The 16,189-nt window shown below is 37.6% G+C and overlaps 1 protein-coding gene across 1 annotated transcript in view; it reads left to right on the top strand.

Annotated features, from left to right (window-relative positions):
- LOC124863434 (retinoic acid receptor beta-like) overlaps positions 1 to 16,055 on the top strand; it is a 29,178-nt gene extending 13,123 nt beyond the window's left edge. Inside the window, exons 4-8 of the mRNA XM_047357806.1 lie at positions 2,317 to 2,483; positions 8,325 to 8,501; positions 9,074 to 9,278; positions 9,359 to 9,517; positions 10,774 to 16,055. Coding sequence (XP_047213762.1) covers positions 2,317 to 2,483; positions 8,325 to 8,501; positions 9,074 to 9,278; positions 9,359 to 9,517; positions 10,774 to 10,934 — 869 coding nt within the window. The 3' untranslated portion in view covers positions 10,935 to 16,055. The remainder of the gene's footprint in view (positions 1 to 2,316; positions 2,484 to 8,324; positions 8,502 to 9,073; positions 9,279 to 9,358; positions 9,518 to 10,773) is intronic.
- Positions 16,056 to 16,189: the final 134 nt, after the last annotated feature.

Raw genomic sequence — 16,189 nt, forward strand, 5'->3', positions numbered from 1 at the left:
ACTACATATAGCAAAACAAGAGTGTGTGTGTGTGTGTGTGTTCCTGTCTTGGCATCACAGTGAGAACCATTTTCCCGATTTCACCATCAAATTGAGGACCATTTGTTCCAAAGTGAGGACATTTTGCTGGTCCTCACGACCTATTTTGCTAACGGTTAGGTTTAGGACTAAGATGTGAATTGAGTTTAGGTTAAGGTTAGGGTTAGGCATGCACTGGTAATGGTTAGGTTTAGGGTTATTGTCATGGTTAGGGCATAGAAAGGGTTGAAAATGACTGAAAATCAATGGAAGTCAATGGGAGTCAACACATGGTCCTCACTACATATAGCAAAACAAGAGTGCGTGTGTGTGTGTGTGTGTGTGTGTGTGTGTGTGTGTGTGTGTGTGTGTGTGTGTGTGTGTGTGTTTGACTGGTTCCTTTAAACAGCTTAGATACCACAGGAATTAAAAGCATCACAAGCTGCAGGGCTTCTTGTTTGTTGTTTGGGAAATAGTTCAGTGTGATTTACTCCTGCATATATTGTGACTCATCTGTTCCCTCCTTTGATATATGGCTTGATTCATAATCTAAATGTCTATTTAGGCAATTGTTTCTTATAGAACAGAAAGTGACATGGTTTAATTTTGCATTAAAGGCAGTAATCTAAATCTTAGGTTTTTTAAATCTTGATGTATTTATATGTGTCAAAATATAGCCGGTGCTAATTTGTAACCTTACCGAGAGATTATTTATCCATCCATCATCTATACTCGCTTGTCACTGCAATTGCTCATGCAACCGGTTAACCTAACAGTTATGTTTTTGGGCTTTGGAAGGAAGCTTCAGTACCTGGAGGGAACCCATGCATGTACGGGGAGAACATGCAAACTCCAGGCCAGGATTCGAACACAGGACTGCGCCACCGTCCAGTCCAAATTTATTCATGATTTTAGGAATCACAAACTTGGAATTGACAGAAACAAGAAGAAGAAACGTTAAAAAGTCCCAAATTCATAACATTCTGCCATAAAGGTTACAACAAATCAAACATAGGCAGCCTTTCTCTGTCAGCAAATTCTTCTATTTGATCAAATGTGCTGTTTTATGGTGACAGTATTTAAATCGTTTCTAAAACGTGTGGCTCTTAAATTAAATTAGCTACTTTTTGATGGGGATAGTGTTTTAAGAAGACATACTTTTACATTTTTTATGAGCTGACAAAAATTATAAAACATCTGAGGCATCGCTCTTAAGTTTTTAGAGCATTGTTTAGAGCAGTGTTCCTATATGTTTCTTCTAGCAAATGTGTGTTCCATATCAATTGAAATAAATTTTAATATCAATTTTATTATTTACATGATTGTGCCCACCTTTGCCATGCTGTTTACCAGTTTTTTACAGATGTGTTACATTTATACATTCATTCACAATCAAATAAATAATATGTTGAATAATGCGTTCATTTTACCAGTGGTGCATTTTCTTTGCGTTGTTGCCATGCAGCAAGAACATCCTGGGTTTGAATCGCCACCTGGGGTCTATCTGCATGGCGTTTGCATGTACTCTACTTGCATGCATGGGTTCTCTCCTGGGTCTTCTGCTTTTGCATAGCAAATAGCAGCAAGTATGTTCGTGCATGGTGGTTTTTCCTGTGTGACACATACACTTGACGTGAGAGCTAACCAAGATGCTAAAAGTATCAAACTGATGTGTGGCTAAAATAAAATATAGTAAGCAGTTATCATTTTATCCATTTGTTTTCATAGCAAGGTAACAGTTTTGTCAGTGCTTATAAGTCAGTAATTACATCTGTTGCCCATTTATATATAATTAAATACACAAGACTATTTTGCACTATAATGTTCTGTTTTTTAATAAAAGTTGTTTTGTTCCTGCTTTTAAGGATTTTTTTTAATTAGCTCAGAAGCAAATTAGAATGCAATGTTTTTTTTTTCTTTTTTTTAACTGCTCAACAATCAACTAAGCCTTCAATATTTTAATGACACAAATACGGTGATTTTGTAGCAAAGGGATGCATAAATTGTTTATCGATCTAAAGCTTACTGTGCATTTGCCTCATTAAAATAAAGGCATAGAGTTATCTAATTCTTTTGGCCTCAATTGAAAAAGAAAACATTTTAGTCTGCTCTCAGCAATAAGAAACAAATGAAAATGTCTCCATCTGCATCAACCACCTGTGTTGGGGGTAAACTTTGTATCATCCTTAAATTTCTCAAACAAAATGGTCCTGGGTCGCATTTGGACACCCCTGGTATATGGTGTTTTAATGCTCATTTTGTTAACATGTTGTTAACCTACTTATTCCTTTTTCCCAGCTGTGAGAAATGACAAAAATAGACGAAAGGGGAAGAAGGAAGCGGTGAAGATGACAATCATGGAGACGTACGAGCTGACGGCAGAACTTGGTCTGATTGTGGAGAAGATCTGCATGGCTCATAGAGAGACCTTCCCTTCACTGTGCCAGCTTGGAAAATACACCACGGTGAGTCTGAGTGGAGAGCCTGAATGCTAAAGGAGTGTGCAAACAGGAAAATTGCATCTCCATGTCCAGCTATTTAGGACAGCTTCCGTTTATCTGGGATTTCCACAGTGACTCCGAGGTAAAGAAGTAAACAACAGAATGACATTAAACATAAGAAATATACACCGAAGTAGCTAAAATATCCAGGGTTGTGAGCTGTTGACCTTTTATCATATAAGCAGTGTGCCACAGAGCTTCTCCCATTCAGGATTATGTTGGTTGGACGTCGGGATGTGTGCTGTGATCTGTTGCAGGGAGGTATCTAAGATGATCAGCATCCTAGAGGCATTTAAAGCGCTGCACATCTGATCGTTATTCAGACAGCCTCCCGTTTCTGAAAGGTCAGAGCTCAGTGGATGAACAAATGCCCGCTCCTGTCACTTTCTGTTTGAATCATTGATGCAGTGAGTATACACAACATTCAGCAGGTACAACATAAATGCAAGAACAACACCAAAGGAAAACATTTGATAATGCTGATATTTTATCTTATTTGCACCCATTAGCCATCTTTATTTACTAAGGAGAATTTAATTATGAAGGTTTGGGATTTTGTAAGGGGACAATGTGGTTAGCTGTGTGTTTGATTTTTGTTGGACAGCTCCACCTAATGATGTTGATGGGGGATGGTATTCGATCGTCTCGCACCAGAACAATGGTCTTACAAATTAAAACTCTGTGGTCTAGACAATGGCGCTAGTTGCTCTGATGGCACCGATTGGCTGTCCATTAATCCCCCTGTGGTGCTCATCAGACCAATTCCCTTTTCTGTCGAGAAACTGCTGATTCACGTCACATCTCCAGATGAAACTGTCAGCTCAGTGAACTGAATGGATTACAATTGTTTCTGATTCCAAGGAAAGGTCTCCTGTTTGGTAACTGGGGCACTGGAGTCTTTAAATCAGGCAAACAGGTAAACACAAATTAGTAAAACAAAGGGAATAGGTCTAACAATGTGTGCAATAATTCTTATACATTGAAATAATTATTCTAAATTATAATGATATTAAAAACAAAAGTGAAATTGTTTGGAGACATGCAAGAGTAAAACAAATAAATAAGCAGTTTGTTAGTATTGCATTACAAACATCTACAGTTGGGAAAAACATATGTCTTGAGTTTTATGGATAACGACAAAATAAAATGTAAAAAAACTTCAAGTATCCCCGACATCTACCATTAAAAATTGGAAAACCACATTTGTAAAAACTAACTTTAGCAGCTGTAACTCTCAAAAGCTATTTGCTGCATGATTTTGTCATTCTGTCTGTCAGCTCTTTACTTTTTATATTGCTTCAGTTCTTTGAGGTTTGCAGACATTAGTTTCTGCTCCAACCTTCTAAGGTCCCACCACAGCATCTCAGTCAGGTTAAGGTCTTAACGTTGACTGGGCCATTTCAACACCTTGATACTTTTGCTGCTGTTTGAGATTATTCTTCTGTTAATGACCCAGTTTGGGCCAAGCTTCAGCTGTCAGGTGGCTTCACATCTGACTCTAGAACACTTTGGTTTGCAGGGGAGTTCATATAGTTTACTCAGTGCCTCTTTTCCTCCACCACCATGCTAAACGGTTGCTGATGTGCTGTTTGGTTTTCTCCAAACACGGTGCTGTACATTACAGCTTAACATCTCTAATTTGCTTTATTCTTTCTCCAAGGGACATTGTTCCTAAGTGCTTGAGATACATTGAGGTGCAACTTTGAAAACCCAAGTAATGCTGTCACATTATTTTAGAGAGCAAATGTTTCTCCCTCGATAAGAGAGATCTTTGATATTTGGATGAATATGCTTGAAAGCCTTCTCCTGGGAAGATTAACAACTTTTTGGAATGCATTTCTTAAGATATAAGACATAAAACGTTAAGATTTAGAACAAAAAGCAGATGTTGTCTTTAGGCCCTCTTGCCTCCAAAGGCTGAATGCTCTTTTGCCAAATGCATGCTCAGTATGAGGAATTACTGCAACATTAACTACTTGATGCAATTGACTTTCTACTGTCACCACATGCTTGTTCAGGAGGAGGGATGGCTGCAAAATCAATGGCTCAATACAATTGGTTGTTTTTCCGTAAATGGGAAACATATTTACCAACTGGCATAATAAACTTGATATATCTTTATATAGCGCCAATTCACATGTCATCTCAAGGCACTTTCCAAAGTCAGTTCAATCGAATCATACAGTTTTTATGTCAGATACATACATTTCAATTGATCCTAACTATCAAACAGTGCAGTCAGTTTCAGTTTATTATTCAAATTGGTTAAAACCTTTTTCTATCTCGGGAAAACCCAGCAGATTGCATCAAGTCAGTGACTTTTAGCAGTCACTCCTCCTGGATAAGCATGTAGCAACAGGAGACAGTTGCTTGCATTGACTTTGCAGCAATCCCTCATACTGAGCATGCATGTAGCGACAGTGGAAAGGAAAACTCCCCTTTAACAGGAAATAACCTTCAGCAGAACCTGGCTCGGGGTCCGCGGCCATCTGCCACAACCGACTGGGGGTTTGAGAGAACAGAGCAGAGACACAAAAACAACACTGATCCAGGAGTACTTTCTATTTTAAAGAAAAGTTAAACATTAAAGTAGTAGTAGAAGCCTTTTTAGTGGCTTCATCTAGGTGAGAAAATAAGTGAAGCACATAAAATCTGAGCCAGTTTTCATAAAACTAATAACTAAAGGATCTGCCTCCCATTCTACTTCTAGAGACTAGGAACCACCAGTAAACCTGCAATCTGAGAACGAAGTGCTCTGTTAGGAATATATGGAACCATCAGATCTCTGATGTATGATGGAGCTATATCATTAAGGGCTTTATATGTGAGGAGGAGAATTTTAAATTATATTCTGGATTTAACAGGGAGCCAATGAAGGGAAGCTAAAATAGAAGAAATATGATCTCTCTTTTTAATTTTCATCAGAACTCTTGCTGCAGCATTTTGAATCAGCTGAAGGCTTTTAACTGCATTTTGTAGACATCCTGATAGTAAAGAATTACAATAGTCCAGCCTTGAAGTAACAAATGCATGGACTAGTTTTTCAGCGTCACTCCTGGATAGGATATTTCTAATTTTGGCAATGTTCCAGACGTGAAAGAAGGAAACCCTAGAAACCTGTTTAATATGGGATTTAAATGACATGTCCTGGTCAAAAATAACACCAAGGTCTTTTACTTTATTACCGGAGGTGAATTTAATCCCGTCCAGGTTAAGTGATTGACTAAGCAATCACCATGGTTCACAGTTTGGATGATGTGTTTTCCCTACATGTGACGATTAGTTGTAGGGTTTTGCTCTCATCTGGCCAGAGCTCCTTTTTTTGTCTGACATGTGGAGGAAGTGCTTGTGGGAATTGTGAAATGCGATCTTTTGTTGCTTGAGTCAACAAACAAGCTGGTATTTTTGCTCTCAGAGCTGGCATTGCTTTTGAACATGCCTTTTTGGTCACTTTTCATACCGAATGTGAATTAATAGAGGCAGGAAGAAATTTGCTTAGATATTTATAGCAAACCCCTTTGTGTTTTGTTCAAACAGTCAACGACACCCATCAGTAGCAGGAACAGGTTACTGTATAGTATTCTGGTATATCCTGCAACATAATTATACACCACCTGCTTGATGTTTGTTGTTCTGAGTTAAACAGAAACATTAGTGGAATACTGGATGACTGGGAGCTATTTAGAAATTCCACTCCGAAGTGTGGAAATCCTCTTGGAAATCCGTTCCATGTGTAAGAAAAATTTTAACCATGTCTGCTTTTTTGTAAAGACAAAAAAATCTGCTCTTACTGACACATTTCAGCCTACATTTATAGTACATGCTGTTATTTCAAAGTTGTTTTTATTGATATTTTCTGCTTACCTCTGCAGATCATTACATACATTTGTTTACCTTTTAATTTAAAGCTTTTAAAGAGCCAGACAGACATTTTCAGGCTTAAAGGCAAAACAATTTATTTCCCACTAATTCAATTCAATTCAGTTTTATTTATATAGCGCCAATTCACAACACATGTTGTCTCAAGGCACTTCACAACAGTCAGGTACATACATTCCAATTAATCCTAACAATTGAACAGTGCAGTCGGAGTTAGCTTTTTATTCAAATTGGATAAAACGTTTTTCTATCTAAGGAAACCCAGCAGATTGCATCCAGTCAGTGACTTGTAGCATTCACTCCTCCCGGATGAGCATGTAGAGACAGTGGACAGTCACTGGCGTTGACTTTGCAGCAATCCCTCATACTGAGCATACATGTAGCGACAGTAGAGAGGAAAAACTCCCTTTTAACAGGAAGAAACCTCCAGCAGAACCAGAACCAGTGTGAGCGGCCATCTGCCACCACCGACTGGGGGTTTGAGAGAACAGAGCAGAGACACAAAAAGAACACAGAAGCACTGATCCAGGAGTACTTTCTATGGGAATGAAAAGTAAATGTTAATGGATGTAGCTCCTTTAGTCATTTCACCTAGAAAGAAAGAACAGATAAACTCTGAACCAGTTTTCAAGGTTAGAGTCTGAAAGAGAGCACATAGAGTTAGTCACAGTAAAAGCTCAGTCAATTGCACTGTCAAGGAGAGAGAAAGGGTTAAACACTAAAAGACAGGGCTATGTGGATCATCGGTAGAGGGTGAGCATTAAGTTGTTGCCAGCAGAAGCTTGGACGATGCCCCTGTCCAGAAAGGTGTCACAGGTAGACACAAAGCCAGGCCAGGTGTAGCTTCTAGGTAGAGAAAAGAGACAACAAGGTTAAAAGCTGAAATAACAGCAAACAATGCAAAATTGGAGAGTAGTGTGAGAATGTAGCGAAGAGGGTGAAAGTGTCCTCCAGCAGCCTAAGCCTATAGCAGCATAACTACACAGATAGTTTCACTAGGGTCTCTAACCTGCCAAAACGGAAGTTCAAAAGGCTTGTGTCACCCTCATTTGTTTATATTTTCCCTCTAAGCAGTCACCCTTTCATCACTACTTTAAAGTGTTATGCATCTACAATTTCTCAGCTTTCTGAAGGAGTTTTAATGGTTTTTCATTGGACTTTGGCTGCTTAACACCGGTTTACCTCTTGAATTTCAGAGACTTTCTACCCCTGAATGATTCAGTTCAGTGTTCAGTGGCTTAACAGACAAACAAGCAACATATAATACTTCACAGAGCCAGCTGTACTATTGATGAAGACTGTTTTTAAAGTTTAAAAGAATGACTGGCTGTTTAAAAAGAAAAATCAAAATAAATAAAGAACAATGATGGTCCTGCAACTTTTGGATGCATCCCTGTTCCAACATGCCTCTGCAGAACTCGGTGGCATGCAGAGATGGTACTACACTAGAACAGAAAAATTTGTTCTTTTACTCAAGGGTGCAAGGACAAGAGGAAAGGCCAGGTGATTTTATTCTTCACAAGAACTCATGTGCAAAACCCTTGGAAAGTCTTTATAGCTCTCTCCTACTGCAGCACACAACCCTCATATTTCTCTGAAACCATACAAGAGCAAATGTCTGCCCAGAATGTCTCAAGAACAAGCTGCAAAAACAGAATGATGTCATTTTTTTCTTGCAGCCTTGGGAGAGAGAACAGATATTTCTGTTCTTGCAGAGTTTTTATTGACCTTAAATCACCCATCTGATTCTGGGGTGTTGGAGCAGGGAAGTATCTATAAGTTTTTGTTATCCCAATAAAAATTATGAGCTGCTGCAGAGAAGTTTGAAATGTATACGTTTTACTGTCACACAGTGAAAACGTGCTTTGATAATTTTAAGCACAGTTAAAGACGTATGACACTGTTCATGTTTCCTCTTCCACCTAGAATTCCAGTTCCGATCACCGGATACAGCTGGACCTCGGTCTATGGGACAAGTTCAGTGAGCTTGCCACTAAGTGCATCATCAAAGTGGTGGAGTTTGCCAAGAGAGTGCCGGGCTTCACAGGCCTGACAATCGCCGACCAGATCACTCTGCTCAAAGCCGCCTGCCTTGACATCCTGGTAACCAAATGTGTTTTTACACGTCTATTTTTACTAGTTTGACCTGAATTACATAGAGGCAGGGCTACAGGTGATGCAGTCTGTCACTTAGCCAGAGTTCCTCTGAACTCATTTTGCATCACGTTTAACTGTCACTGTTATCATACAGAATATGTCTTATTGTAAAAAAACACACACACAAACACACTTTGCACATTCCCATGCACAATATTGGAAGGGCGTATATCTTTTTTTTATTTTTTTTATTTTTACTTTTCACTTGTGTTAAGAGTGAGATAGACAGAAAGAGAGAACACAGAGTAATGATGTTTCGTATGGAACGCCAAACTATGACATCAATATATTACACAATAACTATCCAAAAAAGTTGAGTCTAAATCTCCAATGTGCTTTCATTAGGTGAAGATTTCTTTATCAATTTTAGAAAAAATTTAGTCTGAGATCACGAAAGGCTCTGTTTGTATCAGAAAACTGCTTTTAAAATATCTCATCTGCTTTAAAAAACACTGGAAATGTTTAGGTTTTCTGGCTCGCTCTGATAAATGATTATGCTTGGCCTCTTCTGCTTCCAGATCCTTAGGATTTGCACTCGCTACACTCCTGATCAGGACACCATAACCTTCTCTGACGGACTGACACTGACTCGCACTCAAATCCACAATGCAGGCTTCGGACCGCTGACAGATCATGTTTTCACCTTTGCTGGACAGCTGCTGCCTCTGGAGATGGATGAGACAGAAAGCGGGCTCCTCAGTGCAATCTGCCTCGTCTCCGGAGGTACTGGACCTGTCTTTGAAATGTGAGTTACATTTTGCTGCCACCAGCGTCTAAGATCATCGCGTTTCTTTGGCGAACAGATCGGCAGGACTTGGAGGAGCCATCTAAGGTGGAGGTGCTACAGGAGCCACTACTGGAGGCGCTGAAGATCTACTCACGGAAGCGGCGGCCCAGCATGCCTCTCATGTTTCCCAGAGCCCTGATGAAAATCACTGACCTGCGCAGCATCAGTGCTAAAGGTCAGTACATTTATTTACAATTTATTTTCATAATTAAGGTTTAAATTAACTGACACGTTTACTGACAGAACCCAAAGCCTTCATTGCTATGTCCACTGGGGTTTCAGAGGGAAAGGACATACAGGTGCTGTTAAATAAATGCATTTAACTGACTGATCAGTGTCAGTTTGATCACTACTATAAAAGCAAGAGTTTTGCCAGTTTGCTAGTCTAAAGTGTACAGGTGTGTGCTAACACAATGCCAAGCAGGAAAGACTTCATCAGTGACCTTATTGATAAAGCAACTGTTGCTGACCATCAATCTGGGAAGGGTTTTAAACTAGTTGGAGTCCACCATTCCACAGTGAGAAAGATTATACACAAAGAGAAAATACAGTTCCTAGCGAATTTAGGCTAACGTCATACAGTGCAATGCTCTGAAACTACGTACATTCAGATGCTACACCTCGAGTTAAAGACTGAACAAAGACTGAACAAGTATGGTTTGATGGAAGGGTTAGAAGGGAAAACCTCTTCTATCTAAAAATAATAAGGTAGGTTTGCAAACGTTCTGAAACGATGCACTCAGGACAGATGAGACTGACATAGAGATGTTTGCATACCAGCATGTCTGAAGAAACCGTGAGCACAAACTCCTCATATTAACTGTCAAGCACAGCAGTGAAAGGGGTTGACCCGGGCACCTTGCAGTTCTCAAATCAATCATGAACTCATCTGTATACTGAAAATATTCTAGACCTGTAAGAAAAGATGTTGCAGTGGCCCAGTCTAGGTCCAGACTTTAACTTGATTGGAATGCTGTGGTGGGACATGAAGAGAGCTGTGGATTAATAAGTTCCTGAAAATGTCCTGAACTTAAGGACAAATAGAGATAAACAAAACCTAGCATGTCCACCAACTGCAAATCTTCCAAAAACCTGAGTAACTGTAAGTATTACAGATAACCTTTGTGTATTTTTGTGTATGTGGATAATGAGATTCTGTTCAAAGTGGCCTTTGTTCTGTGTAGCAGTATTTTTATTCTAATAGGAACACCTACTGTTAAAGAGGTGAACTTCAATAAGTGTAAATGGCAGCTTTGCCATGTTAACATCTGAACAATTCACTGAATTTGCATCTATTTCAAATCCAAAACCCTCCTTAATTTGTGAGGATTGTGTTTTTTAGGTTTTTGTCTCCCCTTATACTTAGCTCATAAATTTAAACTTTAGCAGAAATTTGTGCTATATAATAACATGCTGTGACCCCTCCTGCAGGAGCTGAGCGGGTGGTGACACTGAAGATGGAGATCCCAGGCTCCATGCCTCCGTTGATTGAGGAGATGATGGAGGATCTGCAGAACTTGGAGACCAGCCAGCATTCACACAGCAACTCCTCTCCATCTCAGCACACAAACTACTCTAGTCTCCCAGTCTGAAGACGACCAGAGAACTTTTCTTCCATCCAAGAAAGATTACTAACGATGTTAAAGTGCAGATGCAGTTCAGACCGTCACTAGTCTCTTACCTCTCTAAATGTCCAGGAATATTTGAGAGTTAGATCTGCAGACATGTCAAGTGAGATTCAGTTTTCACATTATCAACGGGATAGTTTCTGTGAGATTAAATCCTGCTTCGATGGAAGAAAAAATAGAATGATGCAGTAATACTTTAGTCTCTTCTTATTTCCCTGCAACGTTGTTGCAGGCACCTCATAACCACTGAGAACCGCTCTCAGCTTTTGTTTACCCTATCTGGTTCTTACTATATTTATATTTGCGTGAGTTATTAATTTTTACCTCATTGAATAACGCCGTAAGTATTGGTTTAGAAAGAGATGGCACATGTGGAAGGGATTTGTTAAAGCTTTTTAATGTAAACTTGTTCACTGCAGCCGTGAACAGATGTAACTAGGAAACAAGTAAAGGGAAAGACAAAAAAAGAAAGAAAAAGGTCAAACATTTAACTGTACTGAATTGGTTTTTATGTTGTTCCCAAATTATGTGGGCAACTTGATACAGGACAAACAAGAGGGTAAAAAATGTGTACACCTCCTTGTTAAACTGCCAAAAAACAGGGTCATAATTAATAATTTCAAAACATTTAACATTTTAGAACCAAATGGTGCAACAACCTGGTTGAACTGTGTGTGTGCACACTCTCAAACTAATAATTTGTTGAACCATCGTTTGTTGTAGTTTCAGCATTCAGAAGAGAACAGAGAAGTCTGTCACCATCCCCCAGTTTAGCTTGGCAAAATTTGCCCACTGTCAGATCGAGAGGACATCTCTTGTTCGCAGCCCTCCTGAGGTGATCACACAGATTTTCTGCTCTGAGCTTTGGCTAGGCCATTGCAAAACTTTCATTTTCCTTTAGAGAAGACATTCTTTAGTTGGATGTTTGCTCAGATTTGCTGTAGCACTAAAATCCTGCTTCATCCTCAGCTTTCTAGCAGACGCCTCAAAGTTTTAGGTTGAAATTGGCTGGTGTTTGGAAATATTCATAATTGTATTCAACTTACTAAAAAATCTAAATTATATCCAATGAAAAATAACTCTACAGCGTGCTGCTGTTACCACCGTGTTTCACTGTGGGTATGGTGTCCTTTGGTGATGGGCAGTGCTGTTTTTGTGACAGACATATGCTACCTTTTTGGAATTAATAATAATAATATAGACTTTATTGATCTCACAATGGAGAAATTAAATTATGGTACAGAAGTTCAAGTTTGGTTATGTGAGAACACATTTTTCCGAATGTCACTGCTTTATCTTATTTTATGCCTAAAAGAGGTGTATGATTGGCCCCAAATGTACCATTGTTTTCCCTGGAAATTCACATAAATTAACATTAAAATCACTTTAAGTCTTAAGAACTGATTGTAGCATTCATGCAATTGTTACCAGGGGTGGACAATATAAATGTGGAGTTTATCACAATATGTTGTGGTATTTATTGGGATAACAATAATCTTTAGGCCACTATGGTTGTGACTGCATTGCCACTGCTTTCAGTGCCCCACAAGCACAAATACTGCTTGTAAAAAACAGACCTATTTTAAAAAGGGTTTATCAGGACACCAGTTACATAAAGTGTTTGATTCTTATCACTAAATTGCACCCAGTAACTGCATTTAATCATATCATCGAATTTACTGACATTCATGGAATAAACAATGCAGTTTTTGGGGTTTTCAAACATAATTAATTGGAATTTATTGTTGTCATGACAAATCTAAATTCTTATCATAAGAACATTTTTCATGATATATATGAAAGATACAATAAATGCCTATCCCTGGTTGCTACAGTTTTTCCAACTAATAATTTCTACAATTTAACCAAGAAGAAGTGACCAGGTGATCTCTTAGTAAAAAGGTAATTTTTTAGTCTTTTTAGGGGAGGACAGCAAAAGAACTCTGCAAATTTCATACGTGGCTATCCAATCAGAATGATTGCTGATCGCTACCAAATACCCTTTGAATGACTGCACTAACACACTTGTTACATATTGAAAAAATTAAATCAAGTTTTTTTCTGATCTCTAAACATGAGGGGCAGACTGGAATACATAGATTTGTCACAAAACATTTACATTTACATGTACATGCTAAAAATGTAGATGATTTATTGAGGCTCTATTATTTTTCCGTTGCAAAAAATCTGACAGTTTTATAAAGGTGTTTTACACTTTTTATATCCACTGTAGGTATAAAAAGATGTAGTTACGTATGAGCTGCTTGTTTAGTTCTCAGTTTTTCTGGCAGTCTGTTGGATCGCACTCCAGCATAATAAAAGATTTATCACCACGTTATTAAGCTAAAGATAAAATACATATCTCCTTAGACCTTATGAATGAAATGATTTAAATGCAGATTATCATTAACAATGGTTTATCGTTTTTTTCTTTCTTTGTATCAGGAATAAACATGTAAACATTTACCAGTAAATGATTTTGTAGCCTTTGTTGCACTGTGGGACAGTGTTAGTCTACAGGTGCCTCTATGTAGTGATGTCATGATGTTACTTTATTTTTATTTCCTGTTTTCTGTTTTGTAATGACTGCCTTATTAGTGAGTTGTTCTTTTGCTTTTAAGTCGATAACCACTCTGTCTTTGTTATTGTGCTGACACACTGATGATACAGCCGCACACAGCTGCAAGTATACCTGAAGTACATTAAAATTAATATCCGAGTTAAAATGCCATTTTAGACTTAAAAAAAAACTTTTAAAATGTGGTCCAGAGTAAGAAAATTAAGGAAAAGTTAGCCTGAAATTAAAGTTGTTTATTTCTGACATTCGGTAATAACTAATTACTTAATTTAGAAGCTTGATTGAGAGTTATTGAAGCTAAGCAACTCAAAATGCATCCTTTGAACTATAAAAATCACATGTGCCTGCCATTAATGTGCCAAAATCTTCCAAAATTTTGAGTTTTTACATTTTTCTAGGCCACAAAATGGCATTGTACGATACCTGTATGTACATATGATCATTTTTCATTTGTGAAATCAGACATTCATTGTTTTTGTCTATTAATGTTTTGTTCATCAAACTTTGCAATGTTTTATTCTTTCCTGAGAGGAGGTAGTTGTTCGAGATTCATACCATGTAGCTGTGTGTGTTTCTAATGTTACCTAATTTTCCTTTAATCACAAGGATTGTAGTGCCCCCTGTTGGTTTAGAAAGAGACTGATCACCAGTGTCAATGTCCACTAATCTGTTGAGCAGTAAATCTTAAACTACACTGTTGAGCTGTTCACAATATTCTCAAGGGTGCTTCTTTCTTTAGAAAAATACAACTATCTTCTGTGCCGGTATCAATTTAATGCTGCAGCCAGTGGGTTAAAACACACAGTGTCTTGTAAAGGTTTTTACGATGCCCCATTTCTTGATATTTTGCCTCCAAGACACCATATTTTCTTGTTTTCTTTGAAAGTGGCCAGGATCATTTTTATTCTCCATGACTTTTGGACTTTGGCTTCTTTTTGAATACATTTTTCTTTCTCAGTCCTTGTTTAACAGCATGACAGCATGGTGTGTACTTTATGCTTCAAAATTTAAAATAATAATAATAATAAAAAAAGATTAGGCCTAAAGAAAATATGTCCAGCAGACAAAACGTATTTAAAAAAACAGAATTAAAGCTTATTAAATATTTGATACAGGATCTAAAATGTCCATCATCCTTCATTCAATCATCTGTTGTTTGAGATTTATCACCTTGGCTGTAATCCTTATTTCTGTCTGTGAAACAGTGTTATATAAATATATATATTTTCCATTGATTCAATTAATGAAATTGGAACAAAGTGTGTGTTTGTGACATGCTACGGGAAAGGCAGCACCTACAGGTCCAATTTAAAACGGTTACTCTGCCAAGTTGTCTGGTATTGACACAGCTCAGATTCAATGCTTGGGTTCAGGAACCTTTTTATGTCTACAGTTTTTTTTAAATTAGGTAAATTGCTTAATTAAAAACACCAAAAATGTTCACGTACATAAAAAAGCAGAAAGGGTTAAAGAAACATGCTTTAGATAGCCTGGAGCACTATTATCAAGACCACTTTAAAAGATTATAAGAATGTCTGGCTGCTTGGAAACAAAGTATGAAGAAAAGATGGAAGATTACTTAAGACTTTTGCACATAGCGATAAATCATCTGCAGTCACTTGAAATCTCAGTGTAAATGAAACCATGTAAATATTTGTAGAACAGAGTTGCTGGAGTTTAGTGCTTTGGAAAAAACATCACAGATAAAAACGTGTCATATATAAACATAGACACTTCATTTTGGTTTATGTGATTGGATTTATGAATCTTTATCAAACCCATAGTTACCAATCTCTTTTATATATATAAATGGCTCAAATTTTATGTCCAATAAAACTGAAGAGGGATATAAATTAAGGAAACGGTTCCTCCAACAAACATTTAAGCAGAAAGTTGTCTTTGTCGTTCTTACACCTCATTTAATGACCTCCTTCCACTATAAACCCTCCTTTCTACGTAAAATATGTTGCACTTGTGCAGTTGAGCATTTTTCAAGATTCACACACTTGAAGTGAGTTAAAAAAGTAACAGCATTTACTTAAAACACCTTATTAATAAAGTGTTCTGCTCTTTGTTGAACTGTGTTATGAGTTGCCTCACACCTCTACACGGAGACCTCGATCCAGAAATGCAAGTGATAATTATGTATGTGAAGTGATTTGTGATTTGAAAGGTGCTTTGTTTTACATTGAAGTGAAAGGTTTCCCATGATTTTGATTGTAAATTTTTTTTAAACGACGTTTCCACCATATTTTGTGGTTTATTGTAAAATAATAGACAGTAGCCGCCTATCATATCTGCAGATGAGTGTGGAAGTCTTCGAGACATTTCTTTCTCTTAAATGTGATTTTTCCTCTCCACTGTCGCCCTGTGCATGCTCAGAACAACAAGGCGGGGCATTTATAATATGATGCATTCTGTTAGCTACCTTAGATCAAATGTTTAAAAGTGGCATTTTATAACTAATTTACTGAATCTTGCTGTAATAAAAGTGTGTTATAATTACAGTGCACTGTGATTTGGAATATTTCACTGAACTGAAATGTAACTTGACTTGATTCTACTATAATTAAATGTGCTCAGATTGCCTACTGTGTAGAAAAAAGTGGATGGAATTAATCATAATTCAATACATTTTGGA

Source organism: Girardinichthys multiradiatus, chromosome 3 (genome assembly GCF_021462225.1).
Source record: "Girardinichthys multiradiatus isolate DD_20200921_A chromosome 3, DD_fGirMul_XY1, whole genome shotgun sequence".
NCBI classification, from domain to species: Eukaryota; Metazoa; Chordata; class Actinopteri; order Cyprinodontiformes; family Goodeidae; genus Girardinichthys; species Girardinichthys multiradiatus.